This window comes from Hippocampus guttulatus, chromosome 10, assembly GCF_054856545.1.
Source record: "Hippocampus guttulatus isolate MCC_2025c chromosome 10, RoL_Hgut_1.0, whole genome shotgun sequence".
Lineage (NCBI taxonomy): Eukaryota > Metazoa > Chordata > Actinopteri > Syngnathiformes > Syngnathidae > Hippocampus > Hippocampus guttulatus.
Genome location: NC_141270.1, coordinates 15,390,192 through 15,415,645, shown reverse-complemented (window position 1 = coordinate 15,415,645; position 25,454 = coordinate 15,390,192). Strand labels below are relative to the sequence as shown.

Genomic DNA, 25,454 nt, shown 5'->3' with positions numbered 1-25,454 from the left:
GGAAAAGGATGGGGTGAAGTATCGGGGGTGATATCCTGCCTCAGGTAGAGGTATCTTGGGATCTTGTTCACAAGTAAGGGTAGGATGGAGCGTGAGATCAACAGGCAGTGCAGCATTTGCTGTGATGCGGAATCTATATCGATCTGATCTGGTGAAGAGTAAGCTCTTTGTTTCTACCATCACTCATGGTCGTGAGTTTTGGGTCGTGACTAAAAGGACAAGATCCCAGATACAAGTGGCCAATATAAGTTTCCTCTGCCTGGTGTCTGGGCTCTCCATTAGACATAGGGTGAGAAGCTTGGTCATCCAAGAGGGATTTGGAGTTGAGTCGCTGCTTCTCCAAGTTGAGAGGGGCCAGATGAGGTGGCCCGGGAGTCTGTAGGATGCCTCCTGGACGCCTCCCCCGGTGAGGTGTTCCAGGCCCATCCTATCAATAGGAAGGCCTGGGACGACCCAGGACACATTGGAGAAACTATGCCTCTTAGCTGGCCTGGAAACACCATGGGATCTCATGGGTTGGAATAAGTGGCTGAAGAGACGGAAGTCTGGCTTTCCATGCAAAAGCTGCTGACCCCACGACCCAAATTAATGGTAGAAAATTGGTGGATAATTAATGCAGCAGTCATTCTGACACTCATGTATTTACTCTTTACAGGACATCATCTGCCAGAATGATCACTTTGAAAATGTTCACCGTTGTCCTTCTGCTTGTTAGTAAGTCAGCACACTCCCAATTAACATGGAACAAACAGTAAGTAAAAAGTCAGTATATAACACTGCTGTCAACACATTAACACAGGGAGCATCAGCCTTCCAACAAGGAGAAAACGGTCAAGCCTGACTGAGGAGAATTTAGGACCAGAAGCCAACCATTGGAGCCAAGGACAGCCTGACATTCAAGCAGACGACCGAGATGCGACATTTTTATCATCTGAAGCAATCCAGCGTATTCTTAAATTTCCCTCAGAGACTCCAAACCACTACGACACAACAAATAGAAGGTATACCGATGACACGCTAAACCATGACATCACAGGAAAGAAACTTCCCCCTTGCTCACACACACAAGACCCCACACATGAAGAAAATATCTCTTGGCCGCATACTGAAGACTCGACCCATGAAGAAGAAATGCCATGCCGGCATGTCCGTGACTCCACACATGAAGCACAAACTCCTTGCCGGCATACCCCTGACTTCACTCATGAAGAACAAGCTCTTTGCCGGCATAGTCGTGACTCCACCCATGAAGAACAAACCCCCTGCCAGCATAAAACAGACTCTAGTAAAAAAGAACAAAAACCTTGCGAACATACTCCTGAATTCAAACATGAAGAACGAATGCCTTGCCGGCATAACCATGGCGACAAAGATGAAGATAATGACTCAGTTTATTATGAAATTAAGCCTTGCCCGCCTAAACATTACACAACACATACGACTCCATATACCAGTGACACCACAAAAACGACACTTTCTAGTGATGCTACAGAGAGCAGTGAAAGCACATTTTCAAGTGAGAGCACGCTCTCCAGCGAAAGCACGCAAAGTAGTGATAACACCCCCTCGAGCGATAGCACCCTTTCCAGTGACAGCACCCTCTCAAGTGATAGCACCCTTTCCAGCGATACTACGCTGAGCAGTGGCAGCACCCTCTCAAGCGATAGCACCCTTTCCAGCGACATCACACTGAGCAGTGACAGCACCCTCTCGAGTGATAGCACACTGAGCAGTGACAGCACACTCTCGAGCGATAGCACACTGAGCAGTGACATCACCCTTTCAAGTGACAGCACCCTTTCCAGCGATACTACGCTGAGCAGTGGCAGCACCCCATCAAGCGATAGCACAATGAGCAGTGACAGCACCCTCTCGAGTGATAATACACTGAGCAGTGGCAGCACACTTTCGAGCGAAAGCACGCTTTTCAGTGATAGCACACTGAGCAGTGGGAGCACACTTTCAAGTGATAGCACCCTTTTCAGCGATACTACGCTGAGCAGTAGCAGCACCCTCTCAAGCGATAGCACACTGAGCAGTGACATCACACTTTCAAGCGATAGCACATTCTCGAGCGAAAGCACACAAAGAAGTGACAGCACCCTTTCAAGTGATAGCACCATTTCCAGTGACAGCACACTGAGCAGTGACAGCACCCTTTCAAGTGATAGCACCATTTCCAGCGATACTACGCTGAGCAGTAGCACCACCCTCTCAAGCGATAGCACACTGAGCAGTGACAGCACACTTTCAAGCGATAGCACCCTTTCCAGTGACAGCACACTGAGCAGTGAGAGCACACTCTCGAGCGAAAGCACACAAAGCAGTGACATCACCCTTTCAAGTGATAGCACCCTTTCCAGCGATACTACACTGAGTAGTGACAGCACACTTTCAAGCGATAGCACCCTTTCCAGTGACAGCACACCGAGCAGTGACAGCACCCTTTCAAGTGATAGCACCCTTTCCAGCGACAGCACACTGAGCAGTGACAGCACCCTTTCAAGTGATAGCACCCTTTCCAGTGACAGCACACTGAGCAGTGACAGCACACTCTCGAGCGATAGCACACTTTCCAGTGATAGTACATTGAGCAGTGGCAGCACACTTTCAAGCGATAGCACCCTTTCCAGCGACAGAACACGAAGCAGTGACAGCACACTCTCGAGCGATAGCACACTGAGCAGTGACAGCTCCCTTTCAAGTGATAGCACCCTTTCCAGTGACAGCACACCGAGCAGTGACAGCACCCTTGCAAGTGATAGCACCCTTTCCAGCGACAGCACACTGAGCAGTGACAGCACACTCTCGAGCGATAGCACACTGAGCAGTGACAGCTCCCTTTCAAGTGATAGCACCCTTTCCAGCGACAGCACACTGAGCAGTGACAGCACACTCTCGAGCGAAAGCACGCAAAGCAGTGACAGCACCCTTTCAAGTGATAGCACCCTTTCCAGCGATATTACGCTGAGCAGTGGCAGCACCCTCTCAAGCGATAGCACCCTTTCCAGCGACATCACACTGAGCAGTGGCAGCACCCTCTCAAGCGATAGCACCCTTTCCAGCGACATCACACTGAGCAGTGACAGCACCCTCTCGAGTGACAGCACACTGAGCAGTGACAGCATCCTCTCAAGCGATAGCACCCTTTCCAGCGACAGCACACTGAGCAGTGACAGCACCCTTTCAAGTGATAGCACCCTTTCCAGCGATACTACGCTAAGCAGTGACAGCACACTTTCAAGCGATAGCACCCTTTCCAGCGACAGCACACTGAGCAGTGTCAGCACACTCTCGAGCGATAGCACACTGAGCAGTGACAGCACCTTCTCAAGCGATAGCACCCTTTCCAGCGACAGCACACTGAGCAGTGACAGCACCTTTTCAAGTGATAGCACCCTTTCCAGCGACAGCACACAGAGCAGTGACAGCACCCTTTCAAGTGATAGCACCCTTTCCAGTGACATCACACTCAGCAGTGACAGCACCCTCTCGAGTGACAGCACACTGAGCAGTGACAGCACACCCTCGAGCGATAGCACACTGATTAGTGACATCACCCTTTCCAGCGATACCACACTGAGCAGTGACAGCACCCTCTCAAGCGATAGCACCCTTTCCAGCGACAGCACACTGAGCAGTGACAGCACACTCTCGAGCGAAAGCACACAAAGCAGTGACAGCACCCTTTCAAGTGATAGCACCCTTTCCAGCGATATTACGCTAAGCAGTGGCAGCACCCTCTCAAGCGATAGCACCCTTTCCAGCGACATCACACTGAGCAGTGACAGCACCCTCTCGAGCGATAGCACACTGAGCAGTGACAGCACCCTCTCGAGTGATAGCACCCTTTCCAGCGATATTACGCTGAGCAGTGGCAGCACCCTCTCAAGCGATAGCACCCTTTCCAGCGACATCACACTGAGCAGTGACAGCACCCTCTCGAGCGATAGCACACTGAGCAGTGACAGCACCCTCTCGAGTGACAGCACACTGAGCAGTGACAGCACCCTTTCAAGTGATAGCACCCTTTCCAGCGACAGCACACCGAGCAGTGACAGCACCCTTTCAAGTGATAGCACCCTTTCCAGCGATATTACGCTGAGCAGTGGCAGCACCCTCTCAAGCGATAGCACCCTTTCCAGCGACATCACACTGAGGAGTGGCAGCACCCTCTCGAGTGATAGCACACTGAGCAGTGACAGCACACTCTCGAGCGATAGCACACTGAGCAGTGACATCACCCTTTCAAGTGACAGCACCCTTTCCAGCGATACTACGCTGAGCAGTGGCAGCACCCCATCAAGCGATAGCACACTGAGCAGTGACAGCACCCTCTCGAGTGATAACACACTGAGCAGTGGCAGCACACTTTCGAGCGAAAGCACGCCTTCCAGTGATAGCACACTGAGCAGTGGGAGCACACTTTCAAGTGATAGCACCCTTTTCAGCGATACTACGCTGAGCAGTAGCAGCACACTCTCGAGCGATAGCACACTGAGCAGTGATAGCACCCTTTCCAGCGATACTACGTTGAGCAGTGACAGCTCACTTTCAAGCGATAGCACACTTTCCAGTGATAGTACATTGAGCAGTGGCAGCACACTTTCAAGCGTTAGCACCCTTTCCAGCGACAGCACACAAAGCAGTGACAGCACCCTCTCAAGCGATAGCACCCTTTCCAGTGACAGCACACCGAGCAGTGACAGCACCCTTTCAAGTGATAGCACCCTTTCCAGCGACATCACACTGAGCAGTGACAGCACCCTCTCGAGTGACAGCACACTGAGCAGTGACAGCATCCTCTCAAGCGATAGCACCCTTTCCAGCGACAGCACACTGAGCAGTGACAGCACCCTTTCAAGTGATAGCACCCTTTCCAGCGATACTACGCTGAGCAGTGACAGCACACTTTCAAGCGATAGCACCCTTTCCAGCGACAGCACACTGAGCAGTGTCAGCACACTCTCGAGCGATAGCACACTGAGCAGTGACAGCACCTTCTCAAGCGATAGCACCCTTTCCAGCGACAGCACACTGAGCAGTGACAGCACCTTTTCAAGTGATAGCACCCTTTCCAGCGACAGCACACAGAGCAGTGACAGCACCCTTTCAAGTGATAGCACCCTTTCCAGTGACATCACACTCAGCAGTGACAGCACCCTCTCGAGTCACAGCACACTGAGCAGTGACAGCACACCCTCGAGCGATAGCACACTGATTAGTGACATCACCCTTTCCAGCGATACCACACTGAGCAGTGACAGCACCCTCTCAAGCGATAGCACCCTTTCCAGCGACAGCACACTGAGCAGTGACAGCACACTCTCGAGCGAAAGCACACAAAGCAGTGACAGCACCCTTTCAAGTGATAGCACCCTTTCCAGCGATATTACGCTGAGCAGTGGCAGCACCCTCTCAAGCGATAGCACCCTTTCCAGCGACATCACACTGAGCAGTGACAGCACCCTCTCGAGCGATAGCACACTGAGCAGTGACAGCACCCTCTCGAGTGATAGCACCCTTTCCAGTGACAGCACACCGAGCAGTGACAGCACCCTTTCAAGTGATAGCACCCTTTCCAGCGACATCACACTGAGCAGTGACAGCACCCTCTCGAGTGACAGCACACTGAGCAGTGACAGCACGCTCTCAAGCGATAGCACCCTTTCCAGCGACAGCACACTGAGCAGTGACAGCACCCTCTCGAGCGATAGCACACTGAGCAGTGACAGCACCCTCTCGAGTGATAGCACCCTTTCCAGCGATATTACGCTGAGCAGTGGCAGCACCCTCTCAAGCGATAGCACCCTTTCCAGCGACATCACACTGAGCAGTGACAGCACCCTCTCGAGCGATAGCACACTGAGCAGTGACAGCACCCTCTCGAGTGACAGCACACTGAGCAGTGACAGCACCCTTTCAAGTGATAGCACCCTTTCCAGCGACAGCACACCGAGCAGTGACAGCACCCTTTCAAGTGATAGCACCCTTTCCAGCGATATTACGCTGAGCAGTGGCAGCACCCTCTCAAGCGATAGCACCCTTTCCAGCGACATCACACTGAGCAGTGACAGCACCCTCTCGAGTGATAGCACACTGAGCAGTGACAGCACACTCTCGAGCGATAGCACACTGAGCAGTGACATCACCCTTTCAAGTGACAGCACCCTTTCCAGCGATACTACGCTGAGCAGTGGCAGCACCCCATCAAGCGATAGCACACTGAGCAGTGACAGCACCCTCTCGAGTGATAACACACTGAGCAGTGGCAGCACACTTTCGAGCGAAAGCACCCCTTCCAGTGATAGCACACTGAGCAGTGGGAGCACACTTTCAAGTGATAGCACCCTTTTCAGCGATACTACGCTGAGCAGTAGCAGCACACTCTCGAGCGATAGCACACTGAGCAGTGATAGCACCCTTTCCAGCGATACTACGCTGAGCAGTGACAGCTCACTTTCAAGCGATAGCACACTTTCCAGTGATAGTACATTGAGCAGTGGCAGCACACTTTCAAGCGTTAGCACCCTTTCCAGCGACAGCACACAAAGCAGTGACAGCACCCTCTCAAGCGATAGCACCCTTTCCAGTGACAGCACACCGAGCAGTGACAGCACCCTTTCAAGTGATAGCACCCTTTCCAGCGACATCACACTGAGCAGTGACAGCACCCTCTCGAGTGACAGCACACTGAGCAGTGACAGCACCCTCTCAAGCGATAGCACCCTTTCCAGCGACAGCACACTGAGCAGTGACAGCACCCTCTCGAGCGATAGCACACTGAGCAGTGACAGCACCCTCTCGAGTGATAGCACCCTTTCCAGCGATATTACGCTGAGCAGTGGCAGCACCCTCTCAAGCGATAGCACCCTTTCCAGCGACATCACACTGAGCAGTGACAGCACCCTCTCGAGCGATAGCACACTGAGCAGTGACAGCACCCTCTCGAGTGACAGCACACTGAGCAGTGACAGCACCCTTTCAAGTGATAGCACCCTTTCCAGCGACAGCACACCGAGCAGTGATAGCACCCTTTCCAGCGATACTACGCTGAGCAGTGACAGCTCACTTTCAAGCGATAGCACACTTTCCAGTGATAGTACATTGAGCAGTGGCAGCACACTTTCAAGCGTTAGCACCCTTTCCAGCGACAGCACACAAAGCAGTGACAGCACCCTCTCAAGCGATAGCACCCTTTCCAGTGACAGCACACCGAGCAGTGACAGCACCCTTTCAAGTGATAGCACCCTTTCCAGCGACATCACACTGAGCAGTGACAGCACCCTCTCGAGTGACAGCACACTGAGCAGTGACAGCACGCTCTCAAGCGATAGCACCCTTTCCAGCGACAGCACACTGAGCAGTGACAGCACCCTCTCGAGCGATAGCACACTGAGCAGTGACAGCACCCTCTCGAATGATAGCACCCTTTCCAGCGATATTACGCTGAGCAGTGGCAGCACCCTCTCAAGCGATAGCACCCTTTCCAGCGACATCACACTGAGCAGTGACAGCACCCTCTCGAGCGATAGCACACTGAGCAGTGACAGCACCCTCTCGAGTGACAGCACACTGAGCAGTGACAGCACCCTTTCAAGTGATAGCACCCTTTCCAGCGACAGCACACCGAGCAGTGACAGCACCCTTTCAAGTGATAGCACCCTTTCCAGCGATATTACGCTGAGCAGTGGCAGCACCCTCTCAAGCGATAGCACCCTTTCCAGCGACATCACACTGAGCAGTGACAGCACCCTCTCGAGTGATAGCACACTGAGCAGTGACAGCACACTCTCGAGCGATAGCACACTGAGCAGTGACATCACCCTTTCAAGTGACAGCACCCTTTCCAGCGATACTACGCTGAGCAGTGGCAGCACCCCATCAAGCGATAGCACACTGAGCAGTGACAGCACCCTCTCGAGTGATAACACACTGAGCAGTGGCAGCACACTTTCGAGCGAAAGCACCCCTTCCAGTGATAGCACACTGAGCAGTGGGAGCACACTTTCAAGTGATAGCACCCTTTTCAGCGATACTACGCTGAGCAGTAGCAGCACACTCTCGAGCGATAGCACACTGAGCAGTGATAGCACCCTTTCCAGCGATACTACGCTGAGCAGTGACAGCTCACTTTCAAGCGATAGCACACTTTCCAGTGATAGTACATTGAGCAGTGGCAGCACACTTTCAAGCGTTAGCACCCTTTCCAGCGACAGCACACAAAGCAGTGACAGCACCCTCTCAAGCGATAGCACCCTTTCCAGTGACAGCACACCGAGCAGTGACAGCACCCTTTCAAGTGATAGCACCCTTTCCAGCGACATCACACTGAGCAGTGACAGCACCCTCTCGAGTGACAGCACACTGAGCAGTGACAGCACCCTCTCAAGCGATAGCACCCTTTCCAGCGACAGCACACTGAGCAGTGACAGCACCCTCTCGAGCGATAGCACACTGAGCAGTGACAGCACCCTCTCGAGTGATAGCACCCTTTCCAGCGATATTACGCTGAGCAGTGGCAGCACCCTCTCAAGCGATAGCACCCTTTCCAGCGACATCACACTGAGCAGTGACAGCACCCTCTCGAGCGATAGCACACTGAGCAGTGACAGCACCCTCTCGAGTGACAGCACACTGAGCAGTGACAGCACCCTTTCAAGTGATAGCACCCTTTCCAGCGACAGCACACCGAGCAGTGACAGCACCCTTTCAAGTGATAGCACCCTTTCCAGCGATATTACGCTGAGCAGTGGCAGCACCATCTCAAGCGCTAGCACCCTTTCCAGCGACATCACACTGAGCAGTGACAGCACCCTCTCGAGTGATAGCACACTGAGCAGTGACAGCACACTCTCGAGCGATAGCACACTGAGCAGTGACATCACCCTTTCAAGTGACAGCACCCTTTCCAGCGATACTACGCTGAGCAGTGGCAGCACCCCATCAAGCGATAGCACACTGAGCAGTGACAGCACCCTCTCGAGTGATAACACACTGAGCAGTGGCAGCACACTTTCGAGCGAAAGCACCCCTTCCAGTGATAGCACACTGAGCAGTGGGAGCACACTTTCAAGTGATAGCACCCTTTTCAGCGATACTACGCTGAGCAGTAGCAGCACACTCTCGAGCGATAGCACACTGAGCAGTGATAGCACCCTTTCCAGCGATACTACGCTGAGCAGTGACAGCTCACTTTCAAGCGATAGCACACTTTCCAGTGATAGTACATTGAGCAGTGGCAGCACACTTTCAAGCGTTAGCACCCTTTCCAGCGACAGCACACAAAGCAGTGACAGCACCCTCTCAAGCGATAGCACCCTTTCCAGTGACAGCACACCGAGCAGTGACAGCACCCTTTCAAGTGATAGCACCCTTTCCAGCGACATCACACTGAGCAGTGACAGCACCCTCTCGAGTGACAGCACACTGAGCAGTGACAGCACCCTCTCAAGCGATAGCACCCTTTCCAGCGACAGCACACTGAGCAGTGACAGCACCCTCTCGAGCGATAGCACACTGAGCAGTGACAGCACCCTCTCGAGTGATAGCACCCTTTCCAGCGATATTACGCTGAGCAGTGGCAGCACCCTCTCAAGCGATAGCACCCTTTCCAGCGACATCACACTGAGCAGTGACAGCACCCTCTCGAGCGATAGCACACTGAGCAGTGACAGCACCCTCTCGAGTGACAGCACACTGAGCAGTGACAGCACCCTTTCAAGTGATAGCACCCTTTCCAGCGACAGCACACCGAGCAGTGATAGCACCCTTTCCAGCGATACTACGCTGAGCAGTGACAGCTCACTTTCAAGCGATAGCACACTTTCCAGTGATAGTACATTGAGCAGTGGCAGCACACTTTCAAGCGTTAGCACCCTTTCCAGCGACAGCACACAAAGCAGTGACAGCACCCTCTCAAGCGATAGCACCCTTTCCAGTGACAGCACACCGAGCAGTGACAGCACCCTTTCAAGTGATAGCACCCTTTCCAGCGACATCACACTGAGCAGTGACAGCACCCTCTCGAGTGACAGCACACTGAGCAGTGACAGCACCCTCTCAAGCGATAGCACCCTTTCCAGCGACAGCACACTGAGCAGTGACAGCACCCTCTCGAGCGATAGCACACTGAGCAGTGACAGCACCCTCTCGAGTGATAGCACCCTTTCCAGCGATATTACGCTGAGCAGTGGCAGCACCCTCTCAAGCGATAGCACCCTTTCCAGCGACATCACACTGAGCAGTGACAGCACCCTCTCGAGCGATAGCACACTGAGCAGTGACAGCACCCTCTCGAGTGACAGCACACTGAGCAGTGACAGCACCCTTTCAAGTGATAGCACCCTTTCCAGCGACAGCACACCGAGCAGTGACAGCACCCTTTCAAGTGATAGCACCCTTTCCAGCGATATTACGCTGAGCAGTGGCAGCACCATCTCAAGCGCTAGCACCCTTTCCAGCGACATCACACTGAGCAGTGACAGCACCCTCTCGAGTGATAGCACACTGAGCAGTGACAGCACACTCTCGAGCGATAGCACACTGAGCAGTGACATCACCCTTTCAAGTGACAGCACCCTTTCCAGCGATACTACGCTGAGCAGTGGCAGCACCCCATCAAGCGATAGCACACTGAGCAGTGACAGCACCCTCTCGAGTGATAACACACTGAGCAGTGGCAGCACACTTTCGAGCGAAAGCCCGCCTTCCAGTGATAGCACACTGAGCAGTGGGAGCACACTTTCAAGTGATAGCACCCCTTTCAGCGATACTACGCTGAGCAGTAGCAGCACACTCTCGAGCGATAGCACACTGAGCAGTGATAGCACCCTTTCCAGCGATACTACGCTGAGCAGTGACAGCTCACTTTCAAGCGATAGCACACTTTCCAGTGATAGTACATTGAGCAGTGGCAGCACACTTTCAAGCGTTAGCACCCTTTCCAGCGACAGCACACCGAGCAGTGACAGCACCCTTTCAAGTGATAGCACCCTTTCCAGCGACATCACACTGAGCAGTGACAGCACCCTCTCGAGTGACAGCACACTGAGCAGTGACAGCACCCTCTCAAGCGATAGCACCCTTTCCAGCGACAGCACACCGAGCAGTGACAGCACCCTTTCAAGTGATAGCACCCTTTCCAGCGACATCACACTGAGCAGTGACAGCACCCTCTCGAGTGACAGCACACTGAGCAGTGACAGCACCCTCTCAAGCGATAGCACCCTTTCCAGCGACAGCACACTGAGCAGTGACAGCACCCTCTCGAGCGATAGCACACTGAGCAGTGACAGCACCCTCTCGAGTGATAGCACCCTTTCCAGCGATATTACGCTGAGCAGTGGCAGCACCCTCTCAAGCGATAGCACCCTTTCCAGCGACATCACACTGAGCAGTGACAGCACCCTCTCGAGCGATAGCACACTGAGCAGTGACAGCACCCTCTCGAGTGACAGCACCCTTTCCAGCGATATTACGCTGAGCAGTGGCAGCACCCTCTCAAGCGATAGCACCCTTTCCAGCGACATCACACTGAGCAGTGACAGCACCCTCTCGAGCGATAGCACACTGAGCAGTGACAGCACCCTCTCGAGTGACAGCACACTGAGCAGTGACAGCACCCTTTCCAGCGATATTACGCTGAGCAGTGGCAGCACCCTCTCAAGCGATAGCACCCTTTCCAGCGACATCACACTGAGCAGTGACAGCACCCTCTCGAGCGATAGCACACTGAGCAGTGACAGCACCCTCTCGAGTGACAGCACACTGAGCAGTGACAGCACCCTTTCAAGTGATAGCACCCTTTCCAGCGACAGCACACCGAGCAGTGACAGCACCCTTTCAAGTGATAGCACCCTTTCCAGCGATATTACGCTGAGCAGTGGCAGCACCCTCTCAAGCGATAGCACCCTTTCCAGCGACATCACACTGAGCAGTGACAGCACCCTCTCGAGTGATAGCACACTGAGCAGTGACAGCACACTCTCGAGCGATAGCACACTGAGCAGTGACATCACCCTTTCAAGTGACAGCACCCTTTCCAGCGATACTACGCTGAGCAGTGGCAGCACCCCATCAAGCGATAGCACACTGAGCAGTGACAGCACCCTCTCGAGTGGTAACACACTGAGCAGTGGCAGCACACTTTCGAGCGAAAGCACCCCTTCCAGTGATAGCACACTGAGCAGTGGGAGCACACTTTCAAGTGATAGCACCCTTTTCAGCGATACTACGCTGAGCAGTAGCAGCACACTCTCGAGCGATAGCACACTGAGCAGTGATAGCACCCTTTCCAGCGATACTACGCTGAGCAGTGACAGCTCACTTTCAAGCGATAGCACACTTTCCAGTGATAGTACATTGAGCAGTGGCAGCACACTTTCAAGCGTTAGCACCCTTTCCAGCGACAGCACACAAAGCAGTGACAGCACCCTCTCAAGCGATAGCACCCTTTCCAGTGACAGCACACTGAGCAGTGACAGCACCCTTTCAAGTGATAGCACCCTTTCCAGCGACATCACACTGAGCAGTGACAGCACCCTCTCGAGTGACAGCACCCTCTCGAGTGACAGCACACTGAGCAGTGATAGCACCCTTTCCAGCGACAGCACACTGAGCAGTGACAGCACCCTCTCGAGCGATAGCACACTGAGCAGTGACAGCACCCTCTCGAGTGATAGCACCCTTTCCAGCGATATTACGCTGAGCAGTGGCAGCACCCTCTCAAGCGATAGCACCCTTTCCAGCGACATCACACTGAGCAGTGACAGCACCCTCTCGAGCGATAGCACACTGAGCAGTGACAGCACCCTCTCGAGTGACAGCACACTGAGCAGTGACAGCACCCTTTCAAGTGATAGCACCCTTTCCAGCGACAGCACACCGAGCAGTGACAGCACCCTTTCAAGTGATAGCACCCTTTCCAGCGATATTACGCTGAGCAGTGGCAGCACCATCTCAAGCGCTAGCACCCTTTCCAGCGACATCACACTGAGCAGTGACAGCACCCTCTCGAGTGATAGCACACTGAGCAGTGACAGCACACTCTCGAGCGATAGCACACTGAGCAGTGACATCACCCTTTCAAGTGACAGCACCCTTTCCAGCGATACTACGCTGAGCAGTGGCAGCACCCCATCAAGCGATAGCACACTGAGCAGTGACAGCACCCTCTCGAGTGATAACACACTGAGCAGTGGCAGCACACTTTCGAGCGAAAGCCCGCCTTCCAGTGATAGCACACTGAGCAGTGGGAGCACACTTTCAAGTGATAGCACCCCTTTCAGCGATACTACGCTGAGCAGTAGCAGCACACTCTCGAGCGATAGCACACTGAGCAGTGATAGCACCCTTTCCAGCGATACTACGCTGAGCAGTGACAGCTCACTTTCAAGCGATAGCACACTTTCCAGTGATAGTACATTGAGCAGTGGCAGCACACTTTCAAGCGTTAGCACCCTTTCCAGCGACAGCACACCGAGCAGTGACAGCACCCTTTCAAGTGATAGCACCCTTTCCAGCGACATCACACTGAGCAGTGACAGCACCCTCTCGAGTGACAGCACACTGAGCAGTGACAGCACCCTCTCAAGCGATAGCACCCTTTCCAGCGACAGCACACCGAGCAGTGACAGCACCCTTTCAAGTGATAGCACCCTTTCCAGCGACATCACACTGAGCAGTGACAGCACCCTCTCGAGTGACAGCACACTGAGCAGTGACAGCACCCTCTCAAGCGATAGCACCCTTTCCAGCGACAGCACACTGAGCAGTGACAGCACCCTCTCGAGCGATAGCACACTGAGCAGTGACAGCACCCTCTCGAGTGATAGCACCCTTTCCAGCGATATTACGCTGAGCAGTGGCAGCACCCTCTCAAGCGATAGCACCCTTTCCAGCGACATCACACTGAGCAGTGACAGCACCCTCTCGAGCGATAGCACACTGAGCAGTGACAGCACCCTCTCGAGTGACAGCACCCTTTCCAGCGATATTACGCTGAGCAGTGGCAGCACCCTCTCAAGCGATAGCACCCTTTCCAGCGACATCACACTGAGCAGTGACAGCACCCTCTCGAGCGATAGCACACTGAGCAGTGACAGCACCCTCTCGAGTGACAGCACACTGAGCAGTGACAGCACCCTTTCCAGCGATATTACGCTGAGCAGTGGCAGCACCCTCTCAAGCGATAGCACCCTTTCCAGCGACATCACACTGAGCAGTGACAGCACCCTCTCGAGCGATAGCACACTGAGCAGTGACAGCACCCTCTCGAGTGACAGCACACTGAGCAGTGACAGCACCCTTTCAAGTGATAGCACCCTTTCCAGCGACAGCACACCGAGCAGTGACAGCACCCTTTCAAGTGATAGCACCCTTTCCAGCGATATTACGCTGAGCAGTGGCAGCACCCTCTCAAGCGATAGCACCCTTTCCAGCGACATCACACTGAGCAGTGACAGCACCCTCTCGAGTGATAGCACACTGAGCAGTGACAGCACACTCTCGAGCGATAGCACACTGAGCAGTGACATCACCCTTTCAAGTGACAGCACCCTTTCCAGCGATACTACGCTGAGCAGTGGCAGCACCCCATCAAGCGATAGCACACTGAGCAGTGACAGCACCCTCTCGAGTGGTAACACACTGAGCAGTGGCAGCACACTTTCGAGCGAAAGCACCCCTTCCAGTGATAGCACACTGAGCAGTGGGAGCACACTTTCAAGTGATAGCACCCTTTTCAGCGATACTACGCTGAGCAGTAGCAGCACACTCTCGAGCGATAGCACACTGAGCAGTGATAGCACCCTTTCCAGCGATACTACGCTGAGCAGTGACAGCTCACTTTCAAGCGATAGCACACTTTCCAGTGATAGTACATTGAGCAGTGGCAGCACACTTTCAAGCGTTAGCACCCTTTCCAGCGACAGCACACAAAGCAGTGACAGCACCCTCTCAAGCGATAGCACCCTTTCCAGTGACAGCACACTGAGCAGTGACAGCACCCTTTCAAGTGATAGCACCCTTTCCAGCGACATCACACTGAGCAGTGACAGCACCCTCTCGAGTGACAGCACCCTCTCGAGTGACAGCACACTGAGCAGTGATAGCACCCTTTCCAGCGACAGCACACTGAGCAGTGACAGCACCCTCTCGAGCGATAGCACACTGAGCAGTGACAGCACCCTCTCGAGTGATAGCACCCTTTCCAGCGATATTACGCTGAGCAGTGGCAGCACCCTCTCAAGCGATAGCACCCTTTCCAGCGACATCACACTGAGCAGTGACAGCACCCTCTCGAGCGATAGCACACTGAGCAGTGACAGCACCCTCTCGAGTGACAGCACACTGAGCAGTGACAGCACCCTTTCAAGTGATAGCACCCTTTCCAGCGACAGCACACCGAGCAGTGACAGCACCCTTTCAAGTGATAGCACCCTTTCCAGCGATATTACGCTGAGCAGTGGCAGCACCATCTCAAGCGCTAGCACCCTTTCCAGCGACATCACACTGAGCAGTGACAGCACCCTCTCGAGTGATAGCACACTGAGCAGTGACAGCACACTCTCGAGCGATAGCACACTGAGCAGTGACATCACCCTTTCAAGTGACAGCACCCTTTCCAGCGATACTACGCTGAGCAGTGGCAGCACCCCATCAAGCGATAGCACACTGAGCAGTGACAGCACCCTCTCGAGTGATAACACACTGAGCAGTGGCAGCACACTTTCAAGCGAAAGCACGCCTTCCAGTGATAGCACACTGAGCAGTGGGAGCACACTTTCAAGTGATAGCACCCTTTTCAGCGATTCTACGCTGAGCAGTAGCAGCACACTCTCGAGCGATAGCACACTGAGCAGTGATAGCACCCTTTCCAGCGATACTACGCTGAGCAGTGACAGCTCACTTTCAAGCGATAGCACACTTTCCAGTGATAGTACATTGAGCAGTGGCAGCACACTTTCAAGCGTTAGCACCCTTTCCAGCGACAGCACACAAAGCAGTGACAGCACCCTCTCAAGCGATAGCACCCTTTCCAGTGACAGCACACCGAGCAGTGACAGCACCCTTTCAAGTGATAGCACCCTTTCCAGCGACATCACACTGAGCAGTGACAGCACCCTCTCGAGTGACAGCACACTGAGCAGTGACAGCACCCTCTCAAGCGAGAGCACCCTTTCCAGCGATATTACGCTGAGCAGTGGCAGCACCCTCTCAAGCGATAGCACCCTTTCCAGCGACATCACACTGAGCAGTGACAGCACCCTCTCGAGCGATAGCACACTGAGCAGTGACAGCACCCTCTCGAGTGACAGCACCCTTTCCAGCGATATTACGCTGAGCAGTGGCAGCACCCTCTCAAGCGATAGCACCCTTTCCAGCGACATCACACTGAGCAGTGACAGCACCCTCTCGAGCGATAGCACACTGAGCAGTGACAGCACCCTCTCGAGTGACAGCACACTGAGCAGTGACAGCACCCTTTCAAGTGATAGCACCCTTTCCAGCGACAGCACACCGAGCAGTGAGAGCACCCTTTCAAGTGATAGCACCCTTTCCAGCGATATTACGCTGAGCAGTGGCAGCACCCTCTCAAGCGATAGCACCCTTTCCAGCGACATCACACTGAGCAGTGACAGCACCCTCTCGAGCGATAGCACACTGAGCAGTGACAGCACCCTCTCGAGTGACAGCACACTGAGCAGTGACAGCACCCTTTCAAGTGATAGCACCCTTTCCAGCGACAGCACACCGAGCAGTGACAGCACCCTTTCAAGTGATAGCACCCTTTCCAGCGATATTACGCTGAGCAGTGGCAGCACCATCTCAAGCGCTAGCACCCTTTCCAGCGACATCACACTGAGCAGTGACAGCACCCTCTCGAGTGATAGCACACTGAGCAGTGACAGCACACTCTCGAGCGATAGCACACTGAGCAGTGACATCACCCTTTCAAGTGACAGCACCCTTTCCAGCGATACTACGCTGAGCAGTGGCAGCACCCCATCAAGCGATAGCACACTGAGCAGTGACAGCACCCTCTCGAGTGATAACACACTGAGCAGTGGCAGCACACTTTCGAGCGAAAGCACGCCTTCCAGTGATAGCACACTGAGCAGTGGGAGCACACTTTCAAGTGATAGCACCCTTTTCAGCGATACTACGCTGAGCAGTAGCAGCACACTCTCGAGCGATAGCACACTGAGCAGTGATAGCACCCTTTCCAGCGATACTACGCTGAGCAGTGACAGCTCACTTTCAAGCGATAGCACACTTTCCAGTGATAGTACATTGAGCAGTGGCAGCACACTTTCAAGCGTTAGCACCCTTTCCAGCGACAGCACACAAAGCAGTGACAGCACCCTCTCAAGCGATAGCACCCTTTCCAGTGACAGCACACCGAGCAGTGACAGCACCCTCTCAAGCGATAGCACCCTTTCCAGCGACATCACACTGAGCAGTGACAGCACCCTCTCGAGTGACAGCACACTGAGCAGTGACAGCATCCTCTCAAGCGATAGCACCCTTTCCAGCGACAGCACACTGAGCAGTGACAGCACCCTTTCAAGTGATAGCACCCTTTCCAGCGATACTACGCTAAGCAGTGACAGCACACTTTCAAGCGATAGCACCCTTTCCAGCGACAGCACACTGAGCAGTGTCAGCACACTCTCGAGCGATAGCACACTGAGCAGTGACAGCACCTTCTCAAGCGATAGCACCCTTTCCAGCGACAGCACACTGAGCAGTGACAGCACCTTTTCAAGTGATAGCACCCTTTCCAGCGACAGCACACAGAGCAGTGACAGCACCCTTTCAAGTGATAGCACCCTTTCCAGTGACATCACACTCAGCAGTGACAGCACCCTCTCGAGTGACAGCACACTGATTAGTGACATCACCCTTTCCAGCGATACCACACTGAGCAGTGACAGCACCCTCTCAAGCGATAGCACCCTTTCCAGCGACAGCACACTGAGCAGTGACAGCACACTCTCGAGCGAAAGCACACAAAGCAGTGACAGCACCCTTTCAAGTGATAGCACCCTTTCCAGCGATATTACGCTGAGCAGTGGCAGCACCCTCTCAAGCGATAGCACCCTTTCCAGCGACATCACACTGAGCAGTGACAGCACCCTCTCGAGTGATAGCACCCTTTCCAGCGATATTACGCTGAGCAGTGGCAGCACGCTCTCAAGCGATAGCACCCTTTCCAGCGACATCACACTGAGCAGTGACAGCACCCTCTCGAGCGATAGCACACTGAGCAGTGACAGCACCCTCTCGAGTGACAGCACACTGAGCAGTGACAGCACCCTTTCAAGTGATAGCACCCTTTCCAGCGACAGCACACCGAGCAGTGACAGCACCCTTTCAAGTGATAGCACCCTTTCCAGCGATATTACGCTGAGCAGTGGCAGCACCCTCTCGAGCGATAGCACACTGAGCAGTGATAGCACCCTTTCCAGCGATACTACGCTGAGCAGTGACAGCTCACTTTCAAGCGATAGCACACTTTCCAGTGATAGTACATTGAGCAGTGGCAGCACACTTTCAAGCGTTAGCACCCTTTCCAGCGACAGCACACAAAGCAGTGACAGCACCCTCTCAAGCGATAGCACCCTTTCCAGTGACAGCACACCGAGCAGTGACAGCACCCTTTCAAGTGATAGCACCCTTTCCAGCGACATCACACTGAGCAGTGACAGCACCCTCTCGAGTGACAGCACACTGAGCAGTGACAGCACCCTCTCAAGCGATAGCACCCTTTCCAGCGACAGCACACTGAGCAGTGACAGCACCCTCTCGAGCGATAGCACACTGAGCAGTGACAGCACCCTCTCGAGTGATAGCACCCTTTCCAGCGATATTACGCTGAGCAGTGGCAGCACCCTCTCAAGCGATAGCACCCTTTCCAGCGACATCACACTGAGCAGTGACAGCACCCTCTCGAGCGATAGCACACTGAGCAGTGACAGCACCCTCTCGAGTGACAGCACACTGAGCAGTGACAGCACCCTTTCAAGTGATAGCACCCTTTCCAGCGACAGCACACCGAGCAGTGAGAGCACCCTTTCAAGTGATAGCACCCTTTCCAGCGATATTACGCTGAGCAGTGGCAGCACCCTCTCAAGCGATAGCACCCTTTCCAGCGACATCACACTGATCAGTGACAGCACCCTCTCGAGTGATAGCACACTGAGCAGTGACAGCACACTCTCGAGTGATAGCACACTGAGCAGTGACATCACCCTTTCAAGTGACAGCACCCTTTCCAGCGATACTACGCTGAGCAGTGGCAGCACCCCATCAAGCGATAGCACACTGAGCAGTGACAGCACCCTCTCGAGTGATAACACACTGAGCAGTGGCAGCACACTTTCGAGCGAAAGCACGCCTTCCAGTGATAGCACACTGAGCAGTGGGAGCACACTTTCAAGTGATAGCACCCTTTTCAGCGATACTACGCTGAGCAGTAGCAGCACACTCTCGAGCGATAGCACACTGAGCAGTGATAGCACCCTTTCCAGCGATACTACGCTGAGCAGTGACAGCTCACTTTCAAGCGATAGCACACTTTCCAGTGATAGTACATTGAGCAGTGGCAGCACACTTTCAAGCGTTAGCACCCTTTCCAGCGACAGCACACAAAGCAGTGACAGCACCCTCTCAAGCGATAGCACCCTTTCCAGTGACAGCACACCGAGCAGTGACAGCACCCTTTCAAGTGATAGCACCCTTTCCAGCGACATCACACTGAGCAGTGACAGCACCCTCTCGAGTGACAGCACACTGAGCAGTGACAGCACCCTCTCAAGCGATAGCACCCTTTCCAGCGACAGCACACTGAGCAGTGACAGCACCCTCTCGAGCGATAGCACACTGAGCAGTGACAGCACCCTCTCGAGTGATAGCACCCTTTCCAGCGATATTACGCTGAGCAGTGGCAGCACCCTCTCAAGCGATAGCACCCTTTCCAGCGACATCACACTGAGCAGTGACAGCACCCTCTCGAGCGATAGCACACTGAGCAGTGACAGCACCCTCTCGAGTGACAGCACACTGAGCAGTGACAGCACCCTTTCAAGTGATAGCACCCTTTCCAGCGACAGCACACCGAGCAGTGACAGCACCCTTTCAAGTGATAGCACCCTTTCCAGCGATATTACGCTGAGCAGTGGCAGCACCCTCTCAAGCGATAGCACCCTTTCCAGCGACATCACACTGAGCAGTGACAGCACCCTCTCGAGTGATAGCACACTGAGCAGTGACAGCACACTCTCGAGCGATAGCACACTGAGCAGTGACATCACCCTTTCAAGTGACAGCACCCTTTCCAGCGATACTACGCTGAGCAGTGGCAGCACCCCATCAAGCGATAGCACACTGAGCAGTGACAGCACCCTCTCGAGTGATAACACACTGAGCAGTGGCAGCACACTTTCGAGCGAAAGCACACCTTCCAGTGATAGCACACTGAGCAGTGGGAGCACACTTTCAAGTGATAGCACCCTTTTCAGCGATACTACGCTGAGCAGTAGCAGCACACTCTCGAGCGATAGCACACTGAGCAGTGATAGCACCCTTTCCAGCGATACTACGCTGAGCAGTGACAGCTCACTTTCAAGCGATAGCACACTTTCCAGTGATAGTACATTGAGCAGTGGCAGCACACTTTCAAGCGTTAGCACCCTTTCCAGCGACAGCACACAAAGCAGTGACAGCACCCTCTCAAGCGATAGCACCCTTTCCAGTGACAGCACACCGAGCAGTGACAGCACCCTTTCAAGTGATAGCACCCTTTCCAGCGACATCACACTGAGCAGTGACAGCACCCTCTCGAGTGACAGCACACTGAGCAGTGATAGCACCCTTTCCAGCGACAGCACACTGAGCAGTGACAGCACCCTCTCGAGCGATAGCACACTGAGCAGTGACAGCACCCTCTCGAGTGATAGCACCCTTTCCAGCGATATTACGCTGAGCAGTGGCAGCACCCTCTCAAGCGATAGCACCCTTTCCAGCGACATCACACTGAGCAGTGACAGCACCCTCTCGAGCGATAGCACACTGAGCAGTGACAGCACCCTCTCGAGTGACAGCACACTGAGCAGTGACAGCACCCTTTCAAGTGATAGCACCCTTTCCAGCGACAGCACACCGAGCAGTGACAGCACCCTTTCAAGTGATAGCACCCTTTCCAGCGACATCACACTGAGCAGTGACAGCACCCTCTCGAGTGACAGCACACTGAGCAGTGACAGCATCCTCTCAAGCGATAGCACCCTTTCCAGCGACAGCACACTGAGCAGTGACAGCACCCTTTCAAGTGATAGCACCCTTTCCAGCGATACTACGCTGAGCAGTGACAGCACACTTTCAAGCGATAGCACCCTTTCCAGCGACAGCACACTGAGCAGTGTCAGGACACTCTCGAGCAATAGCACACTGAGCAGTGACAGCACCTTTTCAAGTGATAGCACCCTTTCCAGCGACAGCACACAGAGCAGTGACAGCACCCTTTCAAGTGATAGCACCCTTTCCAGTGACATCACACTCAGCAGTGACAGCACCCTCTCGAGTGACAGCACACTGAGCAGTGACAGCACACCCTCGAGCGATAGCACACTGATTAGTGACATCACCCTTTCCAGCGATACCACACTGAGCAGTGACAGCACCCTCTCAAGCGATAGCACCCTTTCCAGCGACAGCACACTGAGCAGTGACAGCACACTCTCGAGCGAAAGCACACAAAGCAGTGACAGCACCCTTTCAAGTGATAGCACCCTTTCCAGCGATATTACGCTGAGCAGTGGCAGCACCCTCTCAAGCGATAGCACCCTTTCCAGCGACATCGCACTGAGCAGTGACAGCACCCTCTCGAGCGATAGCACACTGAGCAGTGACAGCACCCTCTCGAGTGATAGCACCCTTTCCAGCGATATTATGCTGAGCAGTGGCAGCACCCTCTCAAGCGATAGCACCCTTTCCAGCGACATCACACTGAGCAGTGACAGCACCCTCTCGAGTGATAGCACACTGAGCAGTGACAGCACCCTCTCGAGTGACAGCACACTGAGCAGTGACAGCACCCTTTCAAGTGATAGCACCCTTTCCAGCGACAGCACACCGAGCAGTGACAGCACCCTTTCAAGTGATAGCACCCTTTCCAGTGACATCACACTCAGCAGTGACACCACCCTCTCGAGTGACAGCACACTGAGCAGTGACAGCACACCCTCGAGCGATAGCACACTGATTAGTGACATCACCCTTTCAAGCGATAGCACCATTTCCAGTGACAGCACACTGAGCAGTGGCAGCACTCTCCCGAGCGATAGCACCCTTTCCAGTGACAGCACACAGAGCATTGATAGCGCCCTTTCCAGCGACAGCACACTGAGCAGTGACAGCACACTTTCAAGCGATAGCACGCTTTCCAGTGATAGCACACTGAGCAGTGGCAGCACCCTCTCAACCGATAGCGCCCTTTCCAGCGACAGCACACTCAGCAATGACAGCACCCTTTCAAGTGATAGCACCCTTTCCAGCGAGAGTCCGCTGAGTAGTGGCAGCACCCTCTCAAGCGATAGCACCCTTTCCAGTGACAGCACACAGAGCAGTGATAGCGACCTTTCGAGTGATAGCACCCTGAGCAGTGACAGCACCCTCTCAAGCGATACCACTCTCAGCAGTGACAGCACCCTTTCAAGTGATAGCACAGTCACTGAAACAGTAGCAGAAGTTGCAATCCGAAGATCAGCAGAGACCGCCGTGGCAGCATCCACAACTGCTGCATCAGCAGCAGCATCATTGGCGAGCTCAGCTTCAGCAGCAACAGCTGCGTTATCAGGAGGATCAACACAAACAGAAGTAGCTGCAAAAGATGCTTCATTTCTTGCAAACGAGGCAGCCACTGCTGCATCTTTATTTTCACAAGGCAAAATAAGTGCAGCTGCAGCAGCAGCCGCAGCAAACAGTGCAGCAGAGGCGTCTGAAATTTCTGCAAAAAGAGCACAAGAAGCTGCGGAGGGAGCAAGCGGGATGTTGGCCCTGATTGCACTCCAATTCTCTGAAGCTGCGCAAAATGCAGCTACCATCGCGAGTTCAGCTGCAACTACAACTGCCTTAGCAGTGAATATTACAGCTTGTTGTGCTGCTGCAGAAAATGCAGCATCTATCATAGAAGATGCAAGAATTGCAAACCAAGAGGCTGAGATGGCAGCACGAGAACTACAAGCTTTACTCAATTCAGGGGACTTTCCGGTAGATGTAGAGGCCAGCATAAGACAAGCTATTGAGGCAGTCAAAAGCTCAGCTTTGTTGGCAGAACAAACAGCATCTCAGGCTCGAGCGGCACTCGACACAGCAGAACGAGCTGCGGCACCAACTGATGGCGATACAGAAGCTGAATTAGCTGGTGAATTATCTCTCCTACAAGTACAAATTGCAGCACAAAGCGCAGGCGCAGCGGCAGAAGTTGCGGGAGCACCAACAGCAGCTATCCAAGCTTCAAGAGGAGCCTCCCTGGCAGCTGCGGCGGTGTCCCTCGCAGCCTCAGCCGCAACAGTTACCCGGGCAGGGAGTGGAGCGGATCTCGACGATCTTATCAACATCGCCTTTGACATCGCAGAGGGAGCAAATCGTGCGGCTATATCAGTTTCAAATGGAGAGGCAGAGCCGCAAGAGGCTAGAGATGCCGCAGCAAGAGCGGCAGACGTGGCAGAAGCATTGGCTGAAGCGGCAGAAGCAGCATCATCGTCAGGAAGCATTGATTTGGAAGCGGCACAAGTGTCGCTTAAATCGGCGGCGGTGGCCAGACGAGCAGTGATGGCAGGACCAGATGAATTTTCCAACACCGCGACACAATTTGTGGTGACATCCAGAAATGCTGCAGAATTGTTTGCACGTCAGATGTCATCTATGCTGACACCTGAAATGTTTGCAGCAATTCAGTCTGCAGAAGAGGTTGCCTTGCTGGCAGAAGCAACAGGAATTGTAGCAGGAACTACAGACAATTTTGAAGCCACAAGACTCTTAGCGAGATCTGCAAGTACAACCACACAAACAGCGAAAGAAATGATGCGAGACCTTCCGCAAAGAACGGCACTTAGCTTAGCACAAGACTCATTAGTGGTCGGCTTGACAGCTTCAGCTGCAGCTATAACTGCAACGAGCTCGGCAGCAGCAGCACCAGCCGGGCCAGGGGCAGAATCAGCAGCCAGAGCCGCATTAACTGCCGCAGAGGAAGCGGCGAGCGCCGCCACCTCACTGAGTAATAGTGAATTTACCCTGAACTCCACAGTGAAGGCTGGACTTGAGGCATCACTCAAAGCCAAAAATGCAGCTGACGTAGCCATCGCAGCATCACAAAATGGCTCGGCTCTGGACATGCAGTTGGCCGCCCTGGCTATGGAGGCAGCTGGAATAGCGTCCAGGGCAATAGGAGCTGCACAAAACGTCACCTCAGCAGAAGCAACGACGCAAGAAATAATGGATGCTCGCCAAATGGCCAAAGAGGTTGATGACGACTGGAGAGCATTGACGACGAGGGTGCAAAACATGCTGACAGGGACCTTGCAGGAATGCTCAGGGGGGTTAGTGCACCAACTGGCGATCTTGACTGTGGCGTCCACAGGGCAGGTGTGCACGGACTTTACCAGACAGGTGGCAGAGTTGGCTTTGACGACAAGCACGGCGGGCCAACCCCTTAACTCCGAGACGGACGCGATGCGAGCTCTGGCGTCTGCCACAGCCTCGTCCGCAAATGTTGCAGTGCGAACGGCAAACACAGCGTTGGCCACAGCTACGCAGTCAAACAGAGCTCACGTCCAGATGTTCTCACTTACCACCATTCTCGCCACCACAGTGCTCACGCTGATATTGTGAAGTGTTTAAATCATTTAAATTAAGGACTTTTGAATTTAATGAACAAAGCCATCTATTTATGCTTGTAATATAATGTATATTTCATATATGCACCTCATCATTTATTCAGTTATACTTGCTAAAGATAAATGTAATTATCTGTTGTCATGAAAGTTAGAACAAACAAAAGAGTGAAACACATGAATTGCGCTTCAACTAATGCTGTGACTCACTACAAAGAGTGTATTGCAATTGTGTATAAGATGAAAATCTTACCAAAGTCATGAGTGAAAAGTTTGACTGTTTCCAACACGTGAGCAAGCGGAAATCCACGCGGAGCTTCTTAAAAGGATTGTGTGTGTTTGCAAATAGACCACTTGAAAGGTGGATCATTGCGGTATGGTGAGATATCTGGTCTGTTTCACACGTTTGCATTTTTGGTTGCGTTGTTGCACTATTGTTCCTTTCTTGACCCAACACAATAAAAAATACTCGACTGATTGCTTCCTTCCTGCCTCTGCATCCACACCACAGCGACACTACTGTAGCTCTAGCTATACCAAGGCTTGTTAAGCTTT

General features: G+C 53.5%; 1 protein-coding gene across 1 annotated transcript; it reads left to right on the top strand.

Moving 5' to 3' along the window:
- The first annotated feature begins 383 nt into the window (after nucleotides 1-383).
- Nucleotides 384-25,376, top strand: LOC147199427 (uncharacterized). The gene is made up of 4 exons (XM_086122477.1): nucleotides 384-406; nucleotides 19,200-20,866; nucleotides 21,423-21,426; nucleotides 22,128-25,376. Exons 1-4 carry the CDS (start codon nucleotides 384-386, stop codon nucleotides 24,895-24,897), a joined length of 4,464 nt encoding a protein of 1,487 aa, XP_085978603.1. The 3' UTR covers nucleotides 24,898-25,376.
- Nucleotides 25,377-25,454: the final 78 nt, after the last annotated feature.

Excerpts from the sequence above, each read along its gene's own strand:
- LOC147199427 (XM_086122477.1), top strand. The coding sequence starts at position 384 with ATGCCTCCTGGACGCCTCCCCCG. Across the intron at positions 407-19,199 it reads CCTCCTGGACGCCTCCCCCG|CACACTGAGCAGTGACAGCA; the intron begins GTGAGGTGTTCC and ends CTCGAGTGATAG.